The 21987-nt window shown below is 42.2% G+C and overlaps 1 protein-coding gene across 6 annotated transcripts in view; it reads left to right on the forward strand.

Annotated features, from left to right (window-relative positions):
- The first annotated feature begins 385 nt into the window (after positions 1-385).
- LOC133156926 (membrane-associated guanylate kinase, WW and PDZ domain-containing protein 2-like) overlaps positions 386-21987 on the forward strand; it is a 77637-nt gene continuing 56035 nt past the window's right edge. For 3 of the 6 annotated variants that reach the window (XM_061283036.1, XM_061283038.1, XM_061283037.1), the window contains exons 1-2: positions 387-964; positions 16717-16833. In XM_061283036.1, the coding sequence (XP_061139020.1) occupies positions 667-964; positions 16717-16833 (415 nt within the window). In that variant the 5' untranslated portion in view covers positions 387-666. Of the gene's footprint in view, positions 965-13295; positions 13526-16716; positions 16834-21987 lie in introns of those variants that run through there. The other 3 variants (XM_061283042.1, XM_061283043.1, XM_061283040.1) reach the window with 2 other exon arrangements.

The following is a 21987-nucleotide window of genomic DNA, read 5'->3' on the forward strand; positions in this document are numbered from 1 at the left end:
CAATCAGTACCTCAATATTTGCCATGTGTAGTAATCGTTTAACCATTTTTACAGTAACTTGAACAATAATTTGTTTGTACCTTCAAATTAAATTTTAATGCACATCTGCAATGCAATGAAACAAAATGTATACATTTTACTAGTACTTCGACTACTAATAGTAATAATAGTAGGAGGAATAACTATTATTATTTTAAAGGAAAACTTATGCAAAAACAAAAGAAATGCAGTTCATTCCCATTGGAACGCAGTTCACGGCCTCCCGCGTGTCCAGGGGCAGAGGGGCTGTGAGACGGGGGCGAAGCAGCGCCCCTGGCAAGCCTAGTAGTGGGAATGTTTTGTCCCCTCCTCTTCCGACGATCGAACCAGAACCATTCATCTCTCCCCTCCTTCGGCTTTCACATCCGGGTTACGCACCAGTGTTTGTCTCCTGCGTCTGTGTCTGGACCGTGGAATCATTTCGCCCTCACCGAAGCAAGCACCGCGACGTGCCGCAGCCTGTCTCCCGACTCAGCGACTCGCAGACCGTGCACAGCTCCTGGCGTGAGTCGGTTATGCCGCCCAGCTGCGGCGAGTCGCACTGAGGCGGGCATGAGGCGGTGGTGGTGATGGTGAGATAGTAGGCAACCAGCCCGTCTGCGGTGAACCAAGTCGCCTCTTATAACGATGTCGAAAAGCCTCAAGAAGAAGAACCACTGGACCAACAAAGTCCACGAAGCGGTGATCAGCCGCAGCAAGGACGGCGAGCTGGGCTTCGAGCTGAAGGGGGGCGCCGAGCTTGGCCAGTTCCCATACTTGGGTGAGGTGAAGGCGGGGAAGGGGCTCGTCCAGAGTGGCAAGCTGGCCGAGGATGAGTTGCTCCTGGAGGTCAACGACATGCCCGTGGCCGGCCTCACCAGCCGGGACGTGCTGGCCGTCATCAAGCACTGCAAGGACCCGGTCCGCTTCAAATGTGTCAAACAAGGTGAGCAAGCCAGCCACAGCCGCGACGTATTTACGTCAATTTGCATCGGCGCGCGCGCGCGTGGATCTACATGATCATCTGCACACCTTTCCCTCACTTATTGTGCGCTGTCAATGGAATTTAGTGGGGGTTTTTCCCCTGGTAGCGGATTTTCACAAAGCACAAACAGATGCTAGCTGGGCCTGTTCTGAGTGGAGCTCCAGAACCGGAACCAGTAATAGTAACCGCAGTTGTGGGTATCACAATCCGGAGGGGGCGTGCCCGTCCCCGGCATGTTAGTGTCTTGCTCCGGATGCTGAAGGAGACAGTCACTGACTTCTGCTGCAAGCACACACACTGACCGACACGTGGATGCCATTACAGGGTTGTTGCAAACATAAATCTGTCTAATTAACCACGGACCTGACTCTTATTGATTACTGCTGCTGAAGTTAATGTGGCTTCAAGGAGCAAAATTCCAAATTCAATTCACAAACACTAGCAGATAAACAGACAGCTGGCTGGGTGGCTGAATACAAGAGGGATGAATGATCGGTAAAAAGATGGACGAAAGGGCAGATGGATACATGAGTCATTATAGTTGGGTTATAAATGCATTTTCATGAAAAGCTGAGTGGCTGGTTGGGTAGATGGGTGGATGGATGATAATTGCCTATTGATGGGTGGAAGGAAGATGATTGAATAGACTGGTTGGATAGATGGGTAGATGGCCTAATGGATAAATGGATGGCTATTGTATGTGGGTTTAATACACAAAACCCAGAAGACGGACGGACGGATGGATGCATTTCCAAACTGCCCTGAATGATCTCAACCAGTATGAATGGTTTGATTTGATCAAGATATCTGGAAGGAGATATGCAAAAGAAAAAAAAAATCAGGCTACAATGTGGAATTATTTAAAATTTGGAAATGCTGAATGTAAACAATGGACTCGTGAAAATGGGTTCCCCATTTTGGTAATGTGAAAAATAGTCCCCAGATGTCGTGAAAGTGCTGAATAGTTTGAATCTCAAAAGGAAATGATTACGAACTTTTCTCCTCTAAATTCCTTGAATAGTTTGCGTGTGTGTTCGTGTGTGCGTAAAATGTAGAATTTTCGGAACGTGAAATGAATTTTTGGAATCATTTAAATGTTGAATTTATGTAGAAGCGTAGAAGGTCAAAAACCATCAAAAAAATATATATATATTTTTTGGTGTGGGCAATTACATCCGTGAATGCTTTCTTCAGGCAATCAATAATAATCTTACACTTTGCATTTTACCCCTGTTTAGGGCAGCACATTTGTACCGCCTGTAATGGGATGACGAAGCATCCCCAACGCTATAGCGGATGCGTGTCGACTTGCACACTAAACTCCAAATAGGGCTTCAAGTACGATTTAGCGTTGGTCGTGGTGAAGATGTTTCCTCTTCCGCGGCATAAAAGCAGCATTCCGACAGCGTCTTGTTTTCTGGGACACGAGAAAAGCACAAATCAAACACTCGGGCCGGTTATTTTTGGAGCGAGCCGAGGATTTGCCTTCCTGGGCTGTTTGTGGCGCTCGCCTCCACGTGATTGATTATTGAGTTGGAGCTGTTGACAGGGAGGAGCGGCCTGCTATGTACTAACAGGTTAAATGCTAATGCACATCTATCTCACACAGGTCTATTTTCTCCTCCCTCTCTTCTCCTTCTCTTAGCCAGTTAAACATGATGTGTTTATTGAACTCGGCTCCTCACACTACTCCGTGTTCTTCCTTGAGCTCGATGATTGCTACTGTCACTGGATATTTCATGAGGCGCACTTGATCAACATAAATAGAAGAGGTGCTTGCTATAAAGATGGCTCTCGTGATTTTAACGAATGATTTTGTCGATTAATTGATGACTCTAAATTTTAAAATTCCACTCCTACATTAAAAACAAGATACTTCAAATTGAATTATTACATCAATTACATCAATTAATTATGATTCAGTTTGGTTTGCAAAATAAAGACAAATGTTGATCATTTCTTAACAAAATAAAAGCAGATATTTACAAACGTTTTAATTTGATTCAACGCAGATTTAAGTCTGCTTTCATGGAGGACTACAGAAATCAGAATTTTTTTTATAGTTGAGGGACTAAAATGATGAAATCAAACAATGTCCCTTATGATTGAGCCCAAAAATTTAGAAGAACTGCAGTTTGATGCAGTTCCAGAAATGTAAGATAATAATATTTTTTGCCAAGATGCTGATAGAGGTGCCCTTGAGCAAGACACTCAATTTGTGTCATAAGTGTAACACAAGCTTACGAGGCCTTCTGGAAATTGAGTTTTCGCCTTCAGCGATTGAGATTAGTATACTAAATTTAAAATAAATCTAATTGAATGCCAAAGTTGCAGCTTAGAGACCGGCCACTCCAAATAGAAAGTACATTTTGTATATCTGTTTTCAAATGATGTCAAAATTAAAGACTTTAGGGTGACTGTACAAACATCTGAAAAATCTACTCAAATAACTATAAGTCTTTGTGATTCGGTATTTCCCAACACCGCGTTACAGATGGAGATGGTGTGAAGGAGCTGGTGAGAGAGCGTGAGAGTGAGAACACACACACCTTCTGGGAGATTTTCTCACCGACGCTTATCTATACGTTGAAGAGGAACAAAAATACTTTATGACTGCTGGTTCTTTAAATGAAAAACACAGCAGTGGTTTCTATTGCAGCGTTTTTCTCATAAAAGGGGGGGGGGGGGAAAGGTGTTTGATTTGGTAATAATTGACTCAAAACAGTCAACTCTCTCCTTTTGTCACAAATAGCACAAATAGTGATAAAAATAAAATCCCAGCTATTTTGGGTTGTTTTTATTCTGATTATTCTTGGACCTTTAATTGACGCACGCCGTTGCCTTTGGTAGCAATCTCAACATGGTGCAATGTAGAAGTTGGCGTCCATAAAGCTTGCAAAGCAACATATGGCAAATCATCCATTTTTTCCCCCTACTCATTTAATTTACACTTTGGCGCTGAGGTTTTGTGAGTACAATATGTGCTGATTAAAGAGAAGAAATGAAATGATTTGAAAAGGTTGGCATGGCCTGTAACGTATAAAGGGAGCCTAAAAAGCTGTCAATAAATACAGTCAATCCACACTTCAGTGTACTAGTGAGGTAAAACTACTATTGGTCATTTTGGTGGCTACTATAAAGGGTTCCGAAGGCTACCAGTGATTAATTCATGCCCACTAGTTGGACCTAGTAAAGTTACTAAATACAACACAGTAGTTATCTGAGCGTGTTAATTGCATACTGAAGAGCGCACGAGCTTGGATATCAAGGATTTGAAAAAAAAAAGAATGCTCTCCATATCTTTCCAAAGCCTTCTTGAGATGATGGAGGGACAGATGGAATTGAAGGGAGGTCACCTCCCCTCCCCTCATTTTTCACTCTGGTGATGTGAAGCAGTCCTGCGAATCAGTGCAGAACATCCGATCGGTTCTGTGGTATTAATAACCCACCGAGCTAGAAGAGAAAGATTTTATTTCATTAAAGACGGGAAAAAAAATAGAACAAATTGGAGCTTGAAGTGTCACGGCTACGGCCGGAGGATCAAGCTTCACATGGAAGACAGCCTGCCAGTGAACGTCCAACTGGTCCGCTTGAGAGAATTGGGTCAGCAGCGCTAGTGTCGATGCTGCTGGGATAACTGCCATGTGCTTTGATGATGGTGATGGAATCACCATGGGAGAGTGTATGTAAAGTACAGACGAGGAAAACAAAGGCGGTCATCCGATACGGCATTTAAAGCGTGGAAAATAGCTTGAAGACTAATCCATTCACTCTGTTGAACTTAGTAAACAGCGAACACATTGTAAGCCTATTTCAACACACCCACAAAAAAATGCAAGAATAATAAATTATAGTTGGAGCAAAATCAATATCTAGATACTATGGACACAAATTACTACATCTAATAATCAGCATCTCTGGTGAGCATGAATTACTTTATTTAAATGTTTGACATTTTGGTCACATCCATGTTCACTTCTGAGAGCCAGAAGCACCTCCGTATCTGCGGTTGATGCTTTCCACCAGCAGAGGACAGCAGCAGGTCACTCTGATGGCTCTCAGAGTGAAACAATTTTGACCTTCTGCTGTCTGTCTGGACACACATTAGCCTGCCTGGGAAAAACAAAATATGTCATATTAGTAGCGGTTGTTAAAGTGATGGAGAAATGAAGTGAATGAACTCGGATAACCTCACGATGCAAATGTTGTAACGTTGAGTCATGTGGAAAGAAACTTTAAACTCAACTGTGAAGCAGGTCCAACTTCTTTAAAGGTTTCTGACTTCTTTCACCTAATTTTCTGCAGGTTATCAAAACCTTCATCAAAATGAACGAAATTGCTCCTGAACAATTGAGCCACGACTATCTCTAAGTTGAAGCAAATTTTCTTTAATTACTTCTTGTGCCAGCACATAACCACTTTTCCAGCTTTTCTCAAACTCTGCTTCAGAACAATCAAGACTGAGGTACAGAAATAAGCCAGTCGAGACCTGCTGTCAACTGCAACCGACTTTGTCCCATTAAAGACGTTCCACTTCCTTCGCCAACACGGCGCACCTAAAGTATTTTCCCGCAAATCTGTTTGCCGCTCGAAATCAGTTGTGAAGTGTTCAAGTCATTCCCCTAGTTACATCAAACTTTGAACGTGAAACACAATAAGGTTAGTGGTCTATGTAATGATGTTAGAATCAAAATGGCGTGTTTTCCACTCGACTAGTTAAGGGTTAAGCTATCGCCTCTCGTTCGGGACGTTATCTGCTGACTGTCATATTTGAGTGGGTGTAAGTGATGAAGGGAAGAAAGGAGCTGACAGGTCAGTACAGTAGAATGGAATTCGAGTCATTCCCGTTTGGACTCAGAACCGTGAACGAGGGCCTTAATCTCGACGGACAGACTTGATTAGACTATCTGGACCAGAGCGGCTCAATGAAGCATCGCAGAGTAGAATCATTATGGCCCCCCTCAGCCATAGATGCAATTATTATTTTATTTTTTTTATCTTTTTCAGAATTCAACCAGCATCACAGTCTTATTTCTTGGCAGACGCACCCCCCCCCCCCCCCCCTCACATTTTCAGGGCAGTTGTTAAAAACAAGAGTGTTCTCCACAAGTAGTTGAAATGGGACCTTTTTCAGACAACAAAAAATGTCTTCCTCTTATTTTATCAGTGTATTGTTTGCTATGTTCCCTCATATTTCTTTTCACAGGAATGCCAAATGTTTTGGCAGGTCATTGGCTTACTTTAGGAACATACTGCTCCATCAAGTTTGAGCAACACAATCAGCGACGATCTTTTCAAAGCTGCTCTGAAAGCAGGACGTCACCAAATTCATTGATAGCCACCTCACGCTGAATTTATCTCCCGAGCTCTGATATTAAGGGAGTGACGGGACTGTTTTTATTGGTCGGCTGTCAGAGGAGGATGCTGTCAGGAATATTAGGCCAACCGTTCCTGTGCCCCCCCCCCCCCTTTAATCTAGAAGTCTGGCTCTTGGTGGTCTCTTGTCGTTGTAAGGGCTCGGCTGTCGTAAATATGCGTCTGGTCTTGATTATGCCGCCGTCGAGAAAAACACGCAGACAAGCATCATCATTAGGATCAGTCTCAGGGTGCGGGGGTTGGAGTAGGAAGATCAATATTAAGACCTTTACGAGAGAGTCCGTGTCATTTACTATTAATAATGGACTTGGCTGTCTGCTGTAATAGCACCATTAGGAGTCCTGGAAGGAAATTGTTCATCCACGGCTAGAGAACACAAAGTGTACACATACATTTTAATGCACGCCCACACGCAGGACACACGTAGGCTTTCTAGGGCACCAAACTCAAACTTGAAGGTGTCAAACTAGGACACGGGAGGATGTTGTTCTACATCAGGAGTGCCCAGTATATCGCTGCGTAGGGTGAGGAAAAAAAAAAGGTTTTTGGTGTGCATATTATTATACATCCGTCCATTATATGTACCGCTTGTCCCCCGGGGGTCGCGGGCGTGCTGGAGCCTATCCCAGCCATCATCGGGCAGTAGGTGGGGGGCACCCTGAACCACTTGCCAGTCAATCGCAGGGCACACAGAGATGTAGAAACATTTGCACTCATGCTCACACCTAGGGGCAAGTTGAGTGTTTAATATGCATACTAAGCAGGTTTTGGGGATGTGGGAGGAAACCGGAGGACCTGGAGAAAACCCACATGGGCACTGGAGAACATGCAAACTCCGCACAGGGTGGGCCAGAGGTGGAATCGAACCCGCACCCTCTGAACTGTGAGACGGAAGTGCTGAGATGAGGTGGTGGCCAGGAATTTTAACTCACTGGACAGTGCTCTGCGCTCCCAATCTGGAACTTTACTGACAATTTTTGAATGAAAAAAAAGGGTAAATATTACTCCAAATTTGATTCAATTTGAAATTGGCTCTGAGTATTTTAGCCTTTTCCAAGTGTTAATTTTTTTACTCTGTGTTCAAAGTGAGACCCAAATTACCTTCGAGTAAAATGTACTCATCAAATTTACTTACTAATTTGTGTGTGTGTGTGTGTAGGTAATGAAATCTGCCTTTAAAATATCAAGCTGAATGTGTAATGTAATCAGAAATGTGCAAGAGTGTGCATGAGCTAGACATGTCATTAATTGAGGCTGAGAAAGGAACAAAAAAAACAATAGTTGAATGCTGGTATTACTGCACATCACACCAAAAAAAAGCCTCTTAAAAATGTGGTCGCAATGTATGCTGTCATGAAATCAGGCGGTTCTGGTCATAAACACAAAAAAAGCCTTCATAGACTGTGTATGTCATCTGCACTGGTTTAAGATGTGATTGCTGTTCAACGTGATGGTATTAACAATTATTGGGTGTGGGCCATATTGGTGCTTGGATTCCCACTTGTACATCTTGTGTGGATTTAAACATCCACAAGCTGTCCGTTCCTTCCCTCAACCCTCAGTAGTCGTCCATCTTCTCGCGCTCCATCTTCCTGACGTTCCCTTGGCGCTGCTTTGCCGTATCGATCGCAGCTCTCCACCGTCACGATGGCTTTTAATAGCGCTGAACCAGAATTCGTCTCCAGAAAACCTTTTCTTATTTGGCCAACTGCTTTGTGATCTCTGCTGCCCTTAGGTTCCCATACCTTGTGTTAGGGTGGTGCTCTGCAAACCCTAACACCTTTGCATCTGCCTGTTGTCATTGTTTTGTCCTCATTATGTAGTTTCACTATTATTTAAATATTATGCTCTCAAGGGAAAAATAATCAAGTCATTTGTATTTGTAGACGTGGTCAAGTTGATTTCAACTTGAGGCCGCAATCCCCATCAACATACAGCAGGGCCTTGGGAAAGACATGATGTTAAAAAAGCAGTCAATTGTGTGGAATTGGGTGTTGATCAATCTTGACTTGATATCTTCAAGCACTCTTGACACCCTCTCAACAAATTTGTGACATGAAGATAAGCAACGTGACCCCAGATGTTTTTTTTTCTAATGAATGATTGTTAATTACTGTAAAAAAAAAAAAAAACATTATTCCTGAAAATACACAATTTACTTAGTATTTTCTTAACTCAGATATAAACCAACAAAAAAATATTTTTCCCCAGCATTTAGCAATCCCTAATCTGGACAGCTAATATATTTAAATTTGGGGTGCACAGACATTGAATTGCTCTCTGGGTGAAAGCCTTCCTTTGCAAAGATTAGTTTTACATTGTTTATTATCGTGGTTGTATTTTGCTGTATTGTGTAAAACTGCACTGCAATGATAAACGTAGTGAAGCACAGTTGGAATTTTTAGAGGAACTATTACAATAGAAACAAATTAGACCTAAAGTCCCGGAATAAAAATTCTTCCAACTGTAATTTAAATGGGAATACATTTTGTGACTCCAACACAAAAAAGGACCATTTTAATGAGCCCAAACATTCTCATTAATGTAAAGTACATATAAAATGGGGGTGTTTTCACCGAAATTGGTCTTGCTGAGCTGACTTCGACCTTCTGTCGTGTCGTGCATACATGCAAGCGTGTGTGAGTACGGTACGACTGGTGCGTTTGCATGCGGGCTTGTGCTCCCGCAGCATGACCACGGGCTTGTTTACATTTTAGAGACGAGTGAATTCAAGTTAGCGAGAACTCAATGTGGCATGACTGCACTTCACCCTCAGCCTCCTAGGAGATAAAGTGGGCACGTCGCAACTAATTATGCCTTCCCAAATTGGACAAAGGGCTCATGTTGTTTTGCACCTCGTTCTACCAGTGTGCCATTAAACAGTATGTTGTGATTTGACTGTGTAATAACAGCTTAGAAAGTTCTCAATCCAATGTTACACTGTATTGTTGGAAGGAAAACAGCATCTCTGATTCTCTGCTGTTGCCATGGTAACCTTGGATATTTTGCTCTTTAGATATTGGTGGACCAGCAGGATTTGTTTTGTGTTGCGTTATCATCGATATGTTTCTGTTGAATGCAGTTGTAGATGCGGTAGTTGCTGCCTCAACTTTCTCTGGCCGCAGCATAATTGAGATTCTCACCAAAATGTCATCGATTCTTCCTTGGCCTGTTCCCAAACCCTCCACAAACAATCACTATTGTACTTTTTGTACTGTCAGTTGTGACTGCTGCAGTAAAGGCTATTAAAACAACAAATTTAGATTTGGCCTATCACCACAACTACAGTATTAACAGCTTCTTTTGGTATTAATGGCAATCATGGTTTTGTACGCTGAGTGACCTCAAACAAATTAGACAAATATTATATTGTCTTTAAAAAACAAAAAAGGTAACAGTGCCCTAGCTTCTGACAAAGAGTAGCAGGTGAGGTGTAAAGTAAGTCGGACTGCATTAATACAACCGGATTAAGCGAAAATGTACTTGAAAGGAACGTTAATAACAAAAATGGTCTATGTTAAATGAGGGGGAGAATATGCAAATCTTCTGAATGGGAGGAATAGTGTTAAGAACCTTGGTACTTACAGTCACTAGAGAAGAAAATAACAATGATGGAGTTCACGTTAGGTTCAGCTGCTACTGGACTGGGTTTTTTTTTAAATCCCTGTAGAAACATACTGAAGGGCCCTGTTGTGCTCCTTTGTTGACCTTTTACTCAATTACCATAACATTTGTGGTACGGGCTCATAAGTTCTCCTATTGCATTATGCATTTAGTATGGACACGGTCAGAAATATTCATTTAACAATATGCTTATTGTTGGGATTTTGGTGAATTACTATGCTATTATATATATTAGCCTATTAGCCCATCAATTGGTGTTCAGTAGTGTATTTTAAACATTAGCTTTTTTTTTTAGGTTGTCAAAAATAAAGCTCTTGTGAAAGTAACTCATCGTAAAGTTATCAATCGGTAAAAATATTAATGAATTTAAAGAGCAAAGAGGTTCATACAATTTATCAAAAATGAACAACTCATTTTTGTTGTAGAGACTCTTAATCGCGTGCGTGTGTGTATTTGTGTGTGTGCGTGTGTGTGGCTATTCAGCGAGAGGCAAATCAAGTGCTTAGTAAACAACTACTTTTGTGTTGCCAAGCAACAGACAGATGCACCTATTACCTGCTAAACAGATAATCCATGCAATGCTGTGTGAAGCTTTGCCTGTGGTTGCTAAGGGTTACACATTAATAACCCCTTACTCTTCTTGTTCTTGTGGTGAAAGTGGGAGATGATGGAATCAATGGTAGACATCTGAAATAAATAGAATGCTGGGCATCATGGTGCTCTGGTTGTTAGCATGGCTGACTCACAGATGTAATTGAGTGTGAATGCGTGTTTGTCTCTTTGTGCCCTGCGATTGGCTGACGATCAGTTCAAGGTGTTAACACTCAATCCCACACAAGATGGGATAGGCTCAAGTTCACATGTGAACCGGAGAGGAAAAGGACAAAATGCGTGAATGTGGATATTTTTGTAAGTTTGGTTGAAGGAGAAGGCTGGAGCTTTTGGTTGATGTTGTCGTTGACGTGTTAGTACAGGAAAAACTCCAATAGTGTCCATACATATGTTTAAATTTCCGTCTTCTACAGATTGGTCGGGAGCCAATTGCAGGGCACACACAGACACTCACATTCACATCAATTGCATGCTTATGAAATGCGAGAGGAAGCCATTGGACTGAGAAAACAACATTTTGCTTCCCAATCCCTTCAAGTGTGACTAAAAAAAAAAATGGTCCCCCTCCTCACTCTCCGCTTTTCTCTGCGTGACATGCAAGCACTTACAGCTGACAATGAGGCGCTCGAAAGCAGCTACGGCACAATCCAAGTTGAGGAAGGACGACGCATGTCGGGGCCTTTACAGATCTTCGCAATCACACTGCCTCGGTCAAATGGCATGTGATTTTTTTTTTATCTTTTTTTTTTTTTTTACTGGTGGCGTAACCAGAGATCGCTTGAGCTTTTTTCACCTGTAAGTACGTGTGAATTCATGGCGATATGATCTGTTAAATCTAAATTAAGATGAAAACAACTCGACTTGCAAGGAATCAGCGATTCTCAATCTAAATGAGCATTTTTCTTGCCTTTTTTGTTTAATTCCTCACAGCGAGCTCAATTGACGGACAAGAGGCCATGTGGCCGACGTGGTCTGGCGTACTGCTTCAGTGAGCAGAAGGCGAGCCAATTGCCGTCTGCCTTGATGGCTTTGTGATGGATTGCGGCTGTCATCTGTTCCCCTCTCGTCGCAGTGTGCTATAAAGCGTCCCCGGGAAGTGCTCGGCGTCAACGTACCGCCAGCCTCATAACGTCGACGGAGGCGCTTAGAGTGCTCATTTTTATGTTGATGTGTTTTTCTTTGCTGGTGTTTGTTTACGTCTTTGTATTTAGACCAAATCGGCGCTTGAGGCGTCCTGGCTGGCGTCTGCAGCTGTGAGCGCATCCTCAACGGGTTATATTTTAGATATTTTTTTGTGCTCCAGTTGGTGATGTCGACACAAGGTCGCGCAGGGGGAGCATATGGTGGGCGAGATGCGGAGCATTTGAGGAACATCAGGGAGCATCTGGGACCATTCGGACGCAGAAATAGAAAGTAGCTTTATTACACACACAAAAAAATGAAAGCCTCCCGTTGGGATACATTGAATTTATAATAGGTGTTACTCTGTGTGGAACAATGTAATACTTGTATGCTATTATACTAATTTGTCTTGTGTAAGTCAATGCAGCACGGTGAACCATTGGCTAACAGGTTTATAATAGTTTGGGATATTTCAGCATAGGTAATCGGTTTATATTTTGGGTTTTGAATTTAGTGAATTTTATTTAGTTCTTAGAGCAAGTTTATTTGAAAGCACTGTTTATTTATTTATTTATTCTAATATATGGCGTATTTGTCGAGTGGAAGTTAAAATAAGATCACTGATGACTGTTAAACCTTCCTTCTGCTGAACAGTAATAGCAAAATAAAGATATTTAAAATGAGCCCCCGAACGCTCAACTACTTTTTATTATGTTAATTGAGGGAAACAAAGGACATTTAATAGTTAATAATAGTTTTAAAAACGTGAACATTTTTAAAGTGTTTTCATTTTTATTTTAGTTCTTTAACAAAGGTGTTTTTTTTTTTTTAATCTTAGTTTATTGCTTGACAGTGCATGCAAGCTTTGGGTATGCTTCTGCTTGAGTGCATTGGGCCAGGACAAGCAGTCAAACACACTGAGGAGCATGGAGCAAATTTGGAAAATGGCCAACCAGAACTCCTGATGTCACTTGGTAGGCCACGCCCCATGAACTGCACACCATCACAAAAAAGGATTTTCAAAATCTTTTTAGTGGTACCCAAACCTCCCTCTAGTGGTTTGAGAAAGAGTCAACACCTAATAAGTACAGTTCTATTTATTTAACTTTTATCTCAATACACTTTGAATTAATTTTCTTTTCTTTGTTTTCAATCATTTTATTTATATTTATTTTGGGACGATTATGAAATTCCTTTTATATGCAATCAATTAAGTGCACTTCTTTATTTTTCTATACTGAGGTGCAATGTTGATTTTCAAAATATGCATAATGTTACTCGGTCTTAGAATCATCTAAAATGTTTTTAGAAATAAAATATCAACTTTGTTTTCGGGATCATTAATCTTTAGAAGTGGAGCGCAGTACCGTCTGTACCAGACTGGTGGTGCTGCGACACCGAGGCTTCGCCGCTCTCGTCTGGTTGGAGTCTCCGGCCTCCCGCTGGCAAATCTCCCTCTCCTCCTCCTCTCTTCTCTGCTCCCCTTCTTCTGATAGCCATCGTCTCTCCGCATCTGTCGCTTCTCTCTCCACATACACCCCCCCCCCCCCTTTTTGGGTTCCATCACCGTGCTCCTTGCCGGGATTAAATTCGTCTGCGGCCGGCTGCTGAGCGCTTGAACAGCAGCAGCTGAGGATCAAGAGGAGGACTCGGAGGAAGGAGGAAAAAGAGGAGGATGAGGATGTGCGGCTGTCGAGAGTAGAGGACGCCAGGGAGGACGGCGTACTGTCTGTGGATGTATACCGGGATTATTTTTGGAAAGCAACATCTGGGCCGGATGCAGATGAGGTGCATGGACTGCACTGTCTTTATGTCTTCACATACGGGCGTGTGTGTTAATGTGTGTGTGAGTAGCTCCGAGCGCCTGCGTGCATGTGATAAGGTCATTTTCAGTGCGACAGTATGAACCCGCACGCTTTTTGTTTTCTCTCTCTCTCTCTCATCCATAATGACCTTAAACACTTCATTGGCTTCATTTGTCTTCTCCATTTGCAGTACGGTGGGCGAGTGGTTAGCATGTCTGCCTCACTGTTGTGAGGTTTGGGGGTTGAAATCTGGTCGCTTCCACATTCCAAAAACATGCATGTTAGGTCCGTTAAAAGACTCCAGATTGTTCGTAGGTATGAATGTGAGTATGAATGGTTGTCTCTAAGTGCCATGAAATTGGCTAGTGCCCAGTTTAGGCTGCACCCCAAAGTCAGATGGGCTCCAACTCACCTGTCACTCTAATAAGGAAAAGCACTATAAAACATGTCTGGATGGATGAATTCATTTTTGCTGTTTTTTTTAACTGTTCCAAAGGCAGCATGGTGATTTAGTGGTTAGCCTGTCCGCCTGGGGTTGAGCTTCTGCATGTCTTTCCTATGTGAAGTTTGCATCTGCTTGCTCAAGGAGATGTATCACCCATGGCATTTCAGAAACATGCATACTAGCTTTATTTTTTAAACAAAATTCCTCCTAAACGTGGATATGAGTAATATTATTTTTTTATCTGCCCTGCAACTGTTTGGCAATCCATCCAGGGTGTATGTAACATGCATCGCTCCTTTAAAGTCATCTTAGCGTAATGAAATAAAAGACTGAATAGTCTCAAGGTGTAAATGTGAATGATTGTTTGTCAATACATTTCTTGCTGTAAGGAAACAATAGTATAGTCTGGTGCGATATGTCATAAATATGCCTCAAATCAAAAGTTATTCCCACAATTGATTTTATTGTAGTTTTTTGTATGGTTGGGGTAAAAAAGCCTATTAGGGTTCACCCCTCAATCACGACACCCTTTTCAAAATGGCTGTTTTTAGGTTGAATATGCCACATAATGACCCCTCTATGATGCGTACAATCATAAACTTGGTGTCTTAACTTATATTTTATAGTATAAATAATATTCTGGTAGAGAGCAGATTTATCACTCACAGAGATTTCATTTTATCAAATCAATATCACACTGCCACATGTATGACTTATGAAATAGAGTTTCTAAAAACTTTCATTTCCCCAGCAGGGAAAAAAAATACAAACCCATGTGACCCTCTGTGAAGAAGCGATTGCCCCCTGAACCTGATAGCGATTTGTGCCACCTTTGGCGTCAATCACTGAACTCAAGGGTGTGCGATAATTGGTCTCCAATATAATCATCCATGCACTCATAGACGAAAAAGCTTGTAAAATTTCATATTTTCTGGCAGCCAAATCGTTTTTTTCAAGATGGCTACCACTTCATTATCCCTTCACTATATACCAGGGCATCATCTGAAAGTATAGACGCAAAGTTTGATTGCGTGTAACTTGGAAGGGCGTTGTGTTGCATATTGAGTTAGCCAATTTGAAATTATATCAAATTGGGAAAATACAATCTGGCTCATTTGAACACCAACTAAGGCACAAAAAATCCCCAATAAAATCAGTTTTGGTAATAGTAATGACCAAAATGACTAACAGCCCCAGACAAATAGAAACTTAAACAAATTTAGCTCGATTGTCATTGATACCTCCTGCAAATGTGTGGTTTGTGGCATCGTAGTTTAAATTTTAGCAAATATTAACAGGCTGTCCGCATTATCTGTCCATGGTCTATATGTCAATGAGGATAAGACGTAGAAATAGATGAAAAAATGATAGACCCCAATTGTTTGGTCTTCAATGAAGACTTCCTTGTGAGATTCCACTGCGCGGATGCCGGTAAAGCCCCATGTCGCCGGACGAGAGTTAATCGGAGCGTTAATCTGCGCTGGCCGTTAGCCACGCCGCCGTCAACTCGATGTGGCGGGGAGGTCGCTCGGGTATGCATGAATGAGGAGACGTGTTTGTAAACGCATGCCATGTGACCCTGTGGCTCATGGAGGTGATGGCGAGGCCGCCGAGGTTCTTCTGACTCTGTCTCCTCCTGGTGCTAATTTGGGGATGGCGGCAGGAGGAACTCATCACGGATGATTGACTGCAAATGGGAAAAAGGGTTGGCGCGTCTCATCTTTCCATCTATCAAGTGTAAATGGCGTTTTTTCACAAGCAATGTATCCAGCTAGATTGTGTCATAAAGTCGTAGTTTTGCAGCTGAGCGTGAATGGCTTTCGCACTCTATATGTGCCCTGCGACTGCCTGGCGACCAATCCAGGGTGTAGTCTGTCTTTCAATCAAAGTCAGAAGGGATAGGCCCCAGCTCCCCGTGACCCTGAACAGAATAAGCGCTAGAGAAAATCGAGTTTGACAACCTTACATGTTTAATGTCGCAAATCAAAAATGTCTTTTTATGGAAGCACTAATCTTCTTTCAGCTGCTCCAAGTCATACATTTGTACAGTAACGAAATTTGACTATTTCCACCAAACGGCACTGATAAGGTTGATCGCAGGGGATCTCAGTAACCCTGATTGATTAATTGACAGTTGCAACTTTTGTCAATCATCCGAAAGCAGGACACTTGACTTAGTCCATGCTTTCTGTCCATTGATTCCATAAGCTAGGTGTCATCTTTTTCAGGGTGTTCTGTCCTCTACGGGGCCTTTGTCATTGGAACTGCTGACTTTGCACTTCCCTAAGGGATGGCAAGTTTACACAATTGCCATGATGTGTCAGTGTATTTGTGTGCGTGGGTGTGATTGTGAGTGTGTGCGGCAGCCTTTGTTGTTTTGTCTTTGGTGTCTGAAGCTTTTAACTTGATTGAACCGTGCGTGCTCTTATAGCAAGCACACAATTCTGATAAAACTTTAGCATGTACCTTAGTCAAGCCCAGTTATGTACTTTTGTGGACTACTTGTAGCCAACTTGTTTGCATGGTGTCACGATTGACTTTGGAGGGCTGAAGAAGATTTTGGAAAAGGTTGGAAGATTTGGAAATTTTGAATATAATCTCATCAGAATTGGATGACGGACCATGCCCATTGTGCTTCAACAAGTTTAAATTGTAGATTTGTCGGCTGTATGCATATAATGAGCCATGGGGCCACTCGCAAGCCTTCTCAGCTTTTCTTTTGTTCACAGGGGGGGTTGTTGACAAGGACTTGCGGCACTACCTCAATCTTCGCTTCTCCAAAGGCTCCGTGGACCACGACCACCAGCAGATCATTCGAGACAACCTGTACCTACGCACCGTTCCCTGTGAGTCTCCCTCCTCCACCTCCTCTCAGCATGCATTTGTGCAATTGTCTCTTTTATGACCTTTTTATCACTCACTTAGATAGATCACCCTTACCTCACCTGCCCATATCATTTCTTTTTCTCCGATTGAGTTTCCCTGCTTGCAACCCTCAGGATGTGTTGTGCGCCTTCTTCCATTTTTTCACATAACACACAGGCTCTTTTCTATCAGTCTCTCGCCGCGTAGCGCTCCTTCCTTTGCTATCGTCCGGCTGCTGGGCTTTCAGCCTGAGGTTTCCACGGCAACCACGGTTGCATGGATGCTCCAGCCTCTTGTCTGGAGGCTTCTGTTGCATAGCTGCCCCAACCCCCCGTCAGCTAACACACATATACACATGCACACACACACGCACACACACACAACACGCTTAACACACGCTTAGCACACGCTTAGCACACTGAAAACATCACTTGGTTGGTACCATGATCCTAATGGGTCTTTTACGTTAACACACACACAATGCCTCAAGGCTACATTGCATCGTCGACATTTTTTTTTCTTTGCGCTTTCTCTCTGCACCTTTTTGGAGGGCAATGTCTTTGCTGTCAGCGCACAGCAGCTTGTGAATCAGTTTCAAGGCTGAAACAGGTCCCTGCCTGGCATGACTCTGCAGACGACTAAACTCGTTATAGTCCCATTTAATGTGCCATGAGATCATGTTGTGCATGCATAAAAGCTTGATGGAGAAGGAGTGTGAATGCCGGCGTGCAAACATGCTCAATGCGGACGTTCTCTTCTGCATATTTTGATTGGGTTGCATAATGGATTTGATTGTTGTCTTCTTGTTAAGTCAACCATATTCTCAATTTGCTAGTGTTTTGATTGAAAGCCTTCTAGTAATGAAAGATAAACCGCAGTGTTTTTAATTTAGAGCTTCACATTTTTGTTGTTGGGTAATTTTGCATTGGATTATGAAAATTATAAAATGAAGAAAATGGGGAAAAAAATCTATAATTTATGCAAAAAGGCTCAATGGAAAAGGAGTGTGAATGGTGGCGTGCAAAATGAAGATTGCCAATGTAGAAACTGGGCGAATGAACCAAGAAAACAAGCATCTTGTTCGTTACGTCGCTTTTGTTTTGGTCGTGCATTTTGTCCACACCTTTTCCTTGCTCACCAACCCATTAAACCTTGGCTCATACGTCACTTTTCAATGAAATAAAAGCTACGTCTGGCTGTGGAAAGACTCCTCTGTGTGATGTGCGGGTACAGTTGTGACACCCCCGTAATTAAATGCCGATCATTTGACAAAGCCCATACAGTGTTATGGAACATTAGTTGAACATGGCATCCTGTGCCTTACTTTGGCTTCTTAAACATGCCATGTCACACTTGTTCTGCCGCATGACCTTTTGCAGAGGCAGCGGGGGGGGGGGTCACCTACGTATGGCCTACTCCATTTTTTCATCAAGCCACTCAGCATTTACATATTACCAAGATATCCTGTAATATACGTATGTTGCCTTCATAATTAATTAGACTATTTTTTTTCTCACTGAGGGATGGGCCGTCAATTCACAATAGTCAATCACTTTATGCTACCCGGTAATACCCTATACCGCCTGTTGTTTACAAACATGATGAAAATATTTATAGAAAATGGATGACAGATAACTAGACCTTCTTCTGTCGCTGCATAATGTGTGCTGTTTGTTGAGTGTGCTGCTCTACCTTCACATGCAAAGGTGTGGATACGGCGATGGCCAGCGGGCCGCTTTGTCGTTTTGCTTGGGAGCGATTGTGAGAATCCGTTTTTCCTGCCCGAGTCGCCACTGCTCTGACCACTGTGCTGTCAGTATGCGTCTGTCAGCTTGATGAGCAGACGCCATTCTGCATCATAACATGCTGTCACGCTGAAGGACGTGGGAGGAATCGTATCTGTGCGCGTGTATGTCTGAAAGTCAAACTGCTGCAAGGCTCGCATTCAGGCATCAACAGCTTCATTGTTAATATACAACTCATTGTTGGCTTGAACGTTTTATTGTACTCTATACTGCAAGCAGCAATTCATATATAGTAGTATGAATACCACTAGAGAGAAAATGCACACATCCAACACTTAAATCCTTCAGTAAACATGTAAACCTCAAGTTACAATCTATCCTGTTTATAAACAATCAGTGCACAAAATGTTTGTAGAAAACTTTCCTCTGTTTACGTACGACTGTCTCTTGGGTTCACTAACAGTCTTTGCATGGACCAGCGCGTGGGTTTTTGTGCACGGTTGGCTCTGTGCATAATGCATTGTTGCAAACTGAAAACTAGTTATCCGTCTATGCTGTTAAGTAGAAAACACTTGCTTTTGTCTGTAAAAGTTAAGCCTTCGAATACTTGATCATTCAATGTCAAATGCCATTTTGTTTTCGTTACAAAATACAATCAGCAAAATGTAGTTTTCTTTAATCAAGCAATGAATTCTTAATGTTGGTGTGATCACTCCTCCTACTACTACTACTACTACTACTACTACTACTACTACTACTACTACTACTACTACTACTACTACTACTACTACTACTACTACTACTACTACTACTACTACTACTACTACTACTACTACTACTACTACTACTACTACTAATAATAATAATAATAATTTCAGGCCAAATGCTAACAGACTATGCAAAACACTCTAACCCCACATAGATGGGTTGATGAATAGCATTGATAGTCTGATAGCAACAGATATTTGAACACAAATGGTGCATCCAAACATGTAGACAATGCTCACAGTCATGTATTGCGAGTTCCAAGGGATATTGGTGCAGCTTTCTGAGTCACTTCGAGTAGTTGGGCAACTCTTCTTTGTTTGTCTGCATGATTACCATACTGCATCCTAATGGCCAATTAGCACACACTGAAAAGAGCTGCAATTAATTCATCATGATGCACTATTGCAGCAAAATATTAACTTAATGGTAATGTTTTATGATGGTATATTTTCAAAACATACAATGTTAAACGTGTAAAAAAAACACACAATATAACAATATGTTGTCTTTTTTTTTTAAATTTTCGATACAAATGTTTGGAGTCACAGAATAGATTTCAAGGCACCACTATATGTGCCATGACTCCATAAGGTTGTGTCAGTAGAGGATGTTTTTTTTTTTTTAATGTAAGCGGTGATCGGGTCTTGAGGGAGAATGGTACAAGAAGCAATGGCGGTACAGATGGATGAGCGAGGAAGCACGATAGAGTGATGAGTAAAGCGCAGATGTGTGGCGAAACACGGTGGATGTGTAGCCAATGGGGGTGGATTCCAGGGAGCCTCTAAGTCATTCCCCTGGAGAGCCATCTCCCCTCAGCCTACGCGTGGGGGAATCAGTAAAAGGTCTATAAATAGCTGCAACAGTGAGTCGTGCGTTCCCCTTCCGCAGATAGCATATAAATACATGCAGCTTGTCACTTTTCATCTGGACGCATACTGGACACCCAGCAGTCTGCACTGACAGGGAATCCTCCCCATGGAGAGGAGGAGGAGGAAGAGGTGAAAGTGATGGAGGAGATGTAGATGTTGCCTGGTAATCTGGTTTGAGTGCTGAAAGAGGCTGTCAAGTAAACGAGATGATCGCAAGGCGGGGGAAATGACACCTTTAACGTCTGATGCTCACAGGGTACCGTAATTTTCGGACTATAAATTGCTCCGGAGTACAAGTCGCATCAGCCATAAAATACCCCAAAAAGTGAAAAAAAAAACCATATATAGTAAGTTGCTCCGGAGTATAAGTCGCATTTTGGGGGGCAATTTATTCGACAAAATCCAACACCAAGAACAGTCATGAACAAGCAACAAACGATAGTATGCTAACGTGACATAAACACAAACGAAGAGCTGAGAACGGCCGTGACGTAAAATTCAGAGTTATTCAAAGAATTATTACATAAATAAAACGTTAATAAAACCATCTGTGTCACTCCAATTCATTAAATCCATCAATCGTCCTTTTTCAACAATGCGTGCGCGCCGCTGACGCCACTTGCACTTCAAAATATTCCACAGGCCCATATAACGATATATAAATTATATATCAAATAACTATTATATAAGCAATAGTATTATCAAACCATCTGTGCACTCTAAATCATTCAATACATAGATCAAATTCCTCGTCCTTTGTCAACAACGCCGCACGTGCGCCCTGACGTCAGCCTCGTCGTTATTCCACATATCTACTATATAACTATATTGTAGCGTTAACAAAGTTCAAGGAAAGACGTGGGTTTGGTAAACGGCTCTTTATTTAACAAAACAAACTTCAAGGCGTGTGGCGGCGTGGAGTTCCAGCCACAGAAGTGGAAGAGAGCTCCATAGAATAGGACCGGGCGTGCGTAAAAGCCATACCGTTTTTTTCCATGTATAATGCGCCCCCATGTATAATACGCACCCTAAAAATGGCATGTTGATGCTGGAAAAAAGCCTGTACCCATGTATAATACGCACCCAAATTTTGACTCCTACTTAAGTCCGTAACCGTAAAATTATTTCAGAAAAAAGATCATCTTTGGGAACAACCGGATGTTATTCTGCCGGTCAGTATCACTGCGCATGCGCTAGCAAACTCGATAGCGAAGAAATGTTTCGGATTTGTGTAGGGTACATTGTGACAGCAAACGAGCAGGTGATCGAGCAAGCGTCTGATACGAGAGCATTGTGTTCGTATGGAGCGTGTTTGAAGTGAACAGCAGAGAAGAAAGCGCATCTGTAATGGCGGCCTCCGTATGATATCCGGATTAAAAAAATAAAATAAAATTGTACCCATGTATAATGCGCACCCCAGATTTTAGGACAATAAATTAGTTAAATTTTGCGCATTATACATGAAAAAAAAAGGTAATAGTTTTTCAAACCTTCTGTGTCACTCCAAATCCTTAAATCCTTCAAACTCTTCGTTCGCCGTGTCACTTAGAAACAAAGCCGCTAATGATGCCGGTAGTACGTGGGGTCCTTTGTCATCTTCGTCATCCCGTGATCAATCTTTGTCCTTTAAGTAAACAACCGCCACGCCACGCCGCGTCGGGCTGCTGACGTCACTTGAAGTTCAAATTACAGTAATCCCTTGCTACATCGCGGTTCGTTTATCGCGGGTTCACTTTTTTTTTAATGAAAATGT

Source organism: Syngnathus typhle, linkage group LG7, assembly GCF_033458585.1.
Source record: "Syngnathus typhle isolate RoL2023-S1 ecotype Sweden linkage group LG7, RoL_Styp_1.0, whole genome shotgun sequence".
NCBI lineage: Eukaryota > Metazoa > Chordata > Actinopteri > Syngnathiformes > Syngnathidae > Syngnathus > Syngnathus typhle.